The 7500-nt window shown below is 40.1% G+C and overlaps 2 protein-coding genes across 2 annotated transcripts in view; one reads left to right on the top strand and one right to left on the bottom strand.

Annotated features, from left to right (window-relative positions):
• LOC138049185 (uncharacterized) overlaps positions 1-2169 on the bottom strand; it is an 11051-nt gene extending 8882 nt beyond the window's left edge. Inside the window, exons 1-2 of the mRNA XM_068895360.1 lie at positions 1808-2169; positions 1204-1256 (exon numbers count right to left, since the gene is read on the bottom strand). Of these exons, the coding sequence (XP_068751461.1) occupies positions 1204-1256; positions 1808-2063 (309 nt within the window). The 5' untranslated portion in view covers positions 2064-2169. The remainder of the gene's footprint in view (positions 1-1203; positions 1257-1807) is intronic.
• Positions 2170-3433: 1264 nt separating this feature from the next.
• Positions 3434-7500, top strand: part of LOC138049187 (uncharacterized) — a 4366-nt gene continuing 299 nt past the window's right edge. Inside the window, exon 1 of the mRNA XM_068895363.1 lies at positions 3434-7500. This exon is cut by the window's right edge and continues 299 nt beyond it. Within this exon, the coding sequence (XP_068751464.1) occupies positions 5077-7089 (2013 nt within the window). The 5' untranslated portion in view covers positions 3434-5076 and the 3' untranslated portion in view covers positions 7090-7500.

The raw sequence follows: 7500 nt of genomic DNA, 5'->3' as shown, positions 1-7500 counted from the left end.
GTTTTTGAGACGCGGACGGCAACCGGAAGAGAACATTTCGAGTACCAGGACAGCGGTGTCTTCTAGACTTTTATACTCATCATCTCCAATGGAGAAAATAAACTTAGCAATGTAAATGTGGTTGTGTGAAGACAAGTTAAAAAGGAAAACAGCTGACTTCCGGTTGCCGTCCGCGCGTAAGCTCCCTCATATCTTTTTAAGGCTTCCATCTTTGTGTTGCTGTTTGTTGATCGCCATCTTTGATTATCAGTTTCGAACAAAAACGATGTTTGAAATGACCCCTTTCATTGTGCGTCGTCGTGTTTCAGGTATACGACGGAAAATGTTAAAAAAACGTCATTTAAATTGCAAATTCAAGTTTGTTTTTTACCTTTCGTCGTTTTATTGACCGAATGCAAAAATGGCCGCCAACAAATTATTCTTTTGTCTTGGTTGGCTCATTTGAAGAGCACAAAGAAAGTATGTGATCTTCCCTGTACATGCCGCCTCAGACGCCAAGTCCAGTGAAACGCGAAAGTGCAACTCCCAACTTCTTTTGATAGAGAGGTTTTGCACGACAGCCATGTTGCATGGCTGGAACAAAGGTAAAGGTAAAGTCTCTGTTACGGGCCTAGGAAGGCCCATCAGGCCGGCACTTATCTCCGGTTTCCGTAGCATGAAGCGACTAGGAGTATTTCTACTCCCCCCTGGATGGGATGCTTGTCCATCGCAGGGGTTAACCCCAGCATTTTTGCCGGTACCAATTTATACACCTGGGTGGAGAGAGGCACCTTGAGAGTAAAGTGTCTTGCCCAAAAACACAACACAGTGGTTGGAACAATAGATTCTTTTTCCCATGGGAACAAATGTTCTTTCTAATGCAAAACATTTTCATCGTTCCTGCCATGCAACATGGCTGTCGTTCAAAAACTCTATTGTTTTAAATTTTGTTGAAATCATAACAGAAAAGTTGAAAGAGGATTTTGCTATTTTCCGATTTTTTGGTCGATTCGTATGTAAAGATCTAGGTTTTGGATCTGAATCTTGATTTCCCAATCGAAAGTACCCTGATAAAAACTTAGTTTAAGAAGAACTAATTTGAAGATATGAGGCCAAATTGCCACACCTTGAGACAAAATCAAAGCACTTGACATTCAATCTGAAACCACAATCTCAAGATTCATCACAGTTGGCTCTTTTTTAACGGGCAAAAAAAATTTATACCATTTCTGGGAAATAGGTTCCATTTCTCTCTTTGATTCTAGTGTAAAGATCTCCTGCAACAGAGAATATGATCCCTGTCAGATAAAATCAATAAACAAAAGAATGACAACATAGCATAGACGTGGACGATAAATGAGTTAATCACAGACGATATCGCCGACTTGTAGTCGCAACTATTTGGCTAAATGTTCCAATTAGAGTTTGCGTTCTCCGTGGCTTACGGACATAGAATGCCACATATGGTAGAAAATCTTTCCAATAACTCCGATATCTAGTAAAAAGAGCGACCTCTTAAAGTTGTAGTAAAGTTGTAAAATGAACTTGTCGAAAGTGAACACCTCGTTTGATCATCTGAATGATTCCTGGTCGAATGCATACGATTAAACAAACTGTAGCCGCGTTATCATGAAGAATACATTCTGCAGAAAATAATTCTACTGTTTTCACCGAGAGATAAAAACAGATACCCTGGTACTCTTACTAGCGACTATTTCTCTCTTGTAATATTAGCACTAAGATCAAAATGGTTTGCATAGAATTTTATTCCAACCAACGCCCCATGACACAATTATGATTTTGAATTAATACCTGAATTTCTACTGACCTTGCTCTGCAAATTCCATAGCAATACAAAGTTTTCCCTCAGCAACGAATGCCTCCTTATACCGCACGATATTCTTGTGTTTTAGTTTCGACAATATCTTGGCTTCGTTCAAAGCAAGATGGCGATCTTGTTCGGACATCGCAGAAACGCCAAGTTCTTTCAAAGCGTAGTTTCTAAAGCTCACCACAGACTGTACAAGCCAAGCTTGACCAAAAGTTCCTGACCCTATCAGTTTGATTTTGTTATAGCGTTCCATTTCAAAGATTTTGATATGTACTTAAGAACTTAAAAATGTCGTTCAGTAAACTTCTTTGAATACAGCAAACTACCAGTTGTGAAGCGATAGCATTGGCAACTGCTCCTAAGGCACCATGGGAAATTTTAGTATGGCTGGCGGCAAGCGTGAATTAAAAACATTCCAACGACCTTTTGGCTAGCTTATCCGAGAGTGAATGAGGGCATGTAGTTCCTTTATTTTGCCATTGTTTCGTATTTTCACAACATCAGTTTAATTCCTCAACACTTCACAACAAAGTGTCACTTCTGGATTTCGATACGAAGCTGGCAAAATCTGTTTTGCAGTTGCACGATGCATGGTGTTATCTTTATTCCCTTTGTTGATGTGGACCGAGTATCTGGGACACATAAAATTTTAAACATTTTACAGCGGTTATCAGTCACACCTCAACGACATTTTTTTCTTAATTCGGAAGTAAAATTTAGGTGGACGTCGATCAAATGTGTTTTCATGACGAATTCAGCTGCCGTCGAGAGAACAAGACTATTGTCATGGAAACATTTGATTGACGTCCACTCAAATTTTACTTTCGAAATATAAAAAAAAAAAAATGCTGTTGAGGACGCGTGTGACTGATAACCGCTGCTAACAAGAAACTACAATCCTGGTCAAAAGTTTTTGGGAAGGTTGCGCCCATCACTTCCCTTCACATCTAATTCGATTATTATAGTATAGTTTATTCACCGTACCCTCGCAGCAAAACTTGAATTACAGTAGGGGTCGAACAGTAAATTTATAAACATCACATACATTTAAACATAGAGCATGGTGCTAAAAGTCCAGAACCTTTCGGTACGCGCGTTCACTTTTACATCTCTAGCTGACCCAGATCTTAATGTGTAGCCATGGCTAACTTGAGTGACCAGAGGGATAACATCTCTTATGGGCGGGGTCTCCTTAGCCTTACTAAAAAACTTAGCCGACAGATTTGCACGGCAGGCTTCAAGAGAGGCAAGACCAGTACTAATAAGTGCAGCCTCATATTTAACCAAGGGACAGATTATCCTTAATGCTCTCCTCTGCACCGGACTCAATAACGTTACTAAGGTACCCAGGAAGGGCGGACTATTCTAACTATTGGCTGTACTATTTGGGAAAAAGCATGCTCTTGTGGCCCCCTCCCCTATATTCAATGTTGGAAGAAAAGTCACCATTTTGTTCGTGGAAAATCCAACATTGATAAGGCGGAGAGGGGCTATCTCAAAAGTGACGCTACCTTCCCAACACTTTTGTCCAGGATTGTAGTTCAAAAAGAAATAGTGTTTCGTTTCCGGAAGGGAAGGGCAGGAGAAAAGACAACATACTGTAGTGTCATATTAATTTGCTTCGTCTATTGCAACTAGCGAGAAAGGTTTTACAATGTAATAGTTTGAAAGTGAACTATTCGTACGTGCACTAAAATAGAACACTCATGGCCATCCCTCAAACTGACATTCTCTTTTTATTCAACTTACACGACGTACAATCTATTTCAGACTTCAAAGAAACATACATTTTATATATGTAGAGAAGATTCAGAATAGGCAAGGCAAAGACTTAAACCTGGATCGATGGGTGCTCATTGCAGGTTCCCATATCCACTAGACTAACGAGACAAGCTCCCGGAAAGTCGAATTCTTTAGAGTATTGACATAGGGGTACCCATCAAAACAAGTAAAAGCTAACCGTCTTCACAGTGATTTTTATACCTAAATACTGTAGATCAGCGCGGCTTAGCTTAGAAACGCTATTTCTTGTTGAACTGAAGCTCTAATTTCTGCCTGTTTTCATTCTTTTTACAACAGTAAGCTTGTCATATTAAGATGGGATATTGACTCGTGTAATCCCGTATCCCGAATTTTTTCATGTATATTATTAATAAGTAAATCACATGATTTTTCTCGTGCAATTTGGAATAAATAAGCACTTGTAAATTTTTTCAAAGACTACAAATTGCACTCACCCTACGGGCTCGTGCAATTTTGGTTGTCTATGAAAAAATTTACGCGTGCTTATTTATTCCAAATTGCACGAGAAAAATCATGTGATTACCTATGCAAATACCTTTGTATAACAATTCAAATTCCGTTTTCCGAGAATCTTTTTTTTCATGTGTTACCTGTGAACCATGGCAATTACCAGGTTTTACAATCACTGGCTCCTGGTTAACCAAATTTATTACTAAGACTTAGGGCCGGGTCGTATTAAAGACCAATTTTTAATTTGGCTGGCTTTAAAACGGCTGGAAAAATCAAATTGCAAGATCTGAAATAAAATTGATAATTAAAATTCACGGTCGCATTTCGATTAAGTCAATTAAGTTAGATGCAAATGTCAATCACACGAGCGAAATTTTAGCGGAAAAAGATAGCGATACTTCTTGCTTACAAACATTGACGTCACATTTCCTTTGATATTGAAACTTGCCAACCACGGAACAAAAGAAGTTATTGTTTTAACAGCCAATTAGTTTCTGGTTGGCATATTGATAACAATGGGTGACATAACGAGAAATATGGCTGTGGGCTCCTTTGTTTTTTCGAAATTTGGAAAAAATTGGTCAGCCTCACAAAGTACACCGGCGTCTGTGATGTTTTTTCCGATTTTGAAATTTTTGAAAAAGCGCAAATGAGGGGTCGCATTAGAAAAGGGAGTGTTGACAAATTTTAGTCCCCAGAGTAAACAAGTTTTTGCTAAATCGTCTCAAATGCGACCCCGGCCACTTTCACATGGTAACTAAATTTCCGCTTTACTTCCGCCTAATTCTTATGCAACTTTGATGTACACCAGTTCCTTGACGGAAGAGCCAAAGAGCAACAGACCAACTGATTGGTTGGTATTAGCTTAGGGAAAATTACCTGCGTATTGCATCATCAACTTTAATTCTGCTTTTCCCAGGAAACTCTGCTTCGCTATTCCGGCATTACAACTGCTCTTCCTCCCGAATGAATTTACCTGAAGAATTTTTGTAGACGAAACCCGGGTTACTACTATGGGCTCATCAATGGATTCAGTTGTCTTAGCAAAGGGACCAGCTGGTCAATATTATACTGATCTTGTGAAAGCTTGTGATGACCATTTCGCAAGGAATTACCCAGAATGTGTCAATTCAACTAATCATGGAACTGTTATGTGTCCCGCTGTTTTTCCATTTGGATACGTCGCTCCTACGGGTCAAGCTTCTGGGGCAAAAAAGCTCTCGAAAATGGAGGAAGACACCATTCGTGGTGACACTGCGGAACTAAAAATATTTCAACTGCTTGAGACGCTTGGGGAAAAGACCAGACAACCGATGTTTGTTTTGACGCAGCTGAAACTATCAGATCTTTTTAAAAATGTTGTCGGACAGTTGTTTCCTGCCGATCATCCCGTTTTCAACAAAACTTTAGAAGGAGAAATCGACTTTATGATCATCCACCGGAAAATTGGTGTCATTCTTGTAGAAGTGAAGGCCAAACATAAGTTCAGCAAGAGTCTTCAAGGCAAGGCACGAGAACAGCTTCAAAAGGGTGAGGAAATTATTGATGCTCTCTTACAAGATGATCACAGACCGGAAATAAGCATTCCTGTTTATAAAGTCATAGCCATGCCTAATGTTGGTGAACAGTGTCGCGGTAATTCAAACTTTATTGGCCTTCGAGGGATTGATGTGCGCTCTGATGACCATTTCAGTGACTGGTGGGGACGGACATTTCCCGAGAAGGACTTTGAGCTCCAACAACAACAAAAACTACAACATCTTATTTCTGTGTGTGTTTGTGAGAGGTCTGAGGTCAATTCTGCAGTGCTGTCAGGTGTTTACAAGAAGATTGATACTCAGAACTTTCTTCAAAAAAGCTACAAAAAAGGAGTCAAAGATCCCACTTGCGATGAATCCCAATTGGTATCGAAACCAGCTGAAGACGCTGAGCAGGAAATCCTATGCAAGCAGTTTTTGTTTCTGAACCCTGATCAGCTACGTATTTGGAACGGTGACCACCACATGTTTTTTAATGGGTCATCTGGCAGTGGGAAAACGATTTTGCTCCAGTTCAAAGCTTTGAGATGCGCCAAGGCCGGCCAGCAAAAAGTGGTGGTTGTCGTCCCTCTGCCATTAACTGCAAATTACAAGCAATTTTTCTTCCAGAATTGTATTTCCACTGAAACAGTCGATGTTCTGTCACCCTTGGAATTCTTCCACGGAAGTTACTTCGAAAGTAACGTGACAAGCCGATTTCACTTCTTCGCCGACGAGCTTCAAGCATTCCAAAATGATATACCAGACCTGTTGACGCTGTTGGAAACATTGATGGCCAGATTTGTTGATTCTGATTGTTACTGCTGGATTGCATATGATTATATGCAGAGGAATGAGAGAGCAGAATCTCAAGATGTAACAGGAGGATTAGCAGGTGGTGCTAAACTTCAGTCTCAAGTACGAAATCTGTGCGAAGTTTACAACTTTCATCACTCCCCTTGCCTCAAAACAGTGGTTCGTTCGACCTTTCAAATTTACAACTATGTGCAGGGTTTTGTTAAGACGTCCCTCGAAGATTTACTCCGGGAAGTATTGCTTTTAGATCACATCGATGAAGAGACTAAACGATCTTGGAACACATTTGTGAAACGCTATGATGTTTCAAACCACCTCGGCCACCACATTTGTGGACCTTCCGTGACGGAGCACAAAAATGTTGATTTGGATGACATCACAGGAATCATAACCAATGAAATTGGTAAATGGACTACGAAAGATTGCCTTCATCGCGTCGCTGTTTTGGTTACCACACCTTTCCTCAAGGAAAAGTTATGCCGACTCATGACAGCGAAAGAAATCCCAGTTTGTGACGTTGGAAATCAAACAAATGCAATTGTCCTGGACTATGGAAACAAAGCTCACTCGTACGAATGGCCAGTTGTAATTGCCGTTTCATGTGCATATAATCCACGTCTCTCCGACTGTTACATCATGTTAACTCGCGCTGTAACGAGGCTAGTCGTAATAACAAATGTGACCGGGAGATAAATAACAAGGGGATAAACGATAATTGCTGGCAAGCGGTCAAGACCTATTAAATCACTAAATGAAATGCCGTGAATGCTTCACGGAATCCATTCCAAACACCGATAAACAGTATCTATGTCCATGCAAGTAATCATAATTGCTAACAATTTAGATGTTTAAAAATCTTGGGCCTTTCCCATTCATTCTGAGGATAAACGTCATGGACTAACTTTGGATTGGAGTACAGTAAGACACAGAGTAAACATTTGGGTATGCGCATTAGGTGCCCGTTGCCAAACTTTTGTACCACTAAATTAAGGCACGAACAGACCATTTGAGGGATTTTTCATCCCGCCAGAGTTTCATTTGAACACTGGCAGGAAGTTCAAAGCTGTCTCTGATTGAAATAAGCAATTAGCATGTATTTGCGTG

This window comes from Montipora capricornis, chromosome 5, assembly GCF_036669925.1.
Source record: "Montipora capricornis isolate CH-2021 chromosome 5, ASM3666992v2, whole genome shotgun sequence".
NCBI classification, from domain to species: Eukaryota; Metazoa; Cnidaria; class Anthozoa; order Scleractinia; family Acroporidae; genus Montipora; species Montipora capricornis.
This window is presented reverse-complemented; position numbering and strand designations above follow the sequence as displayed.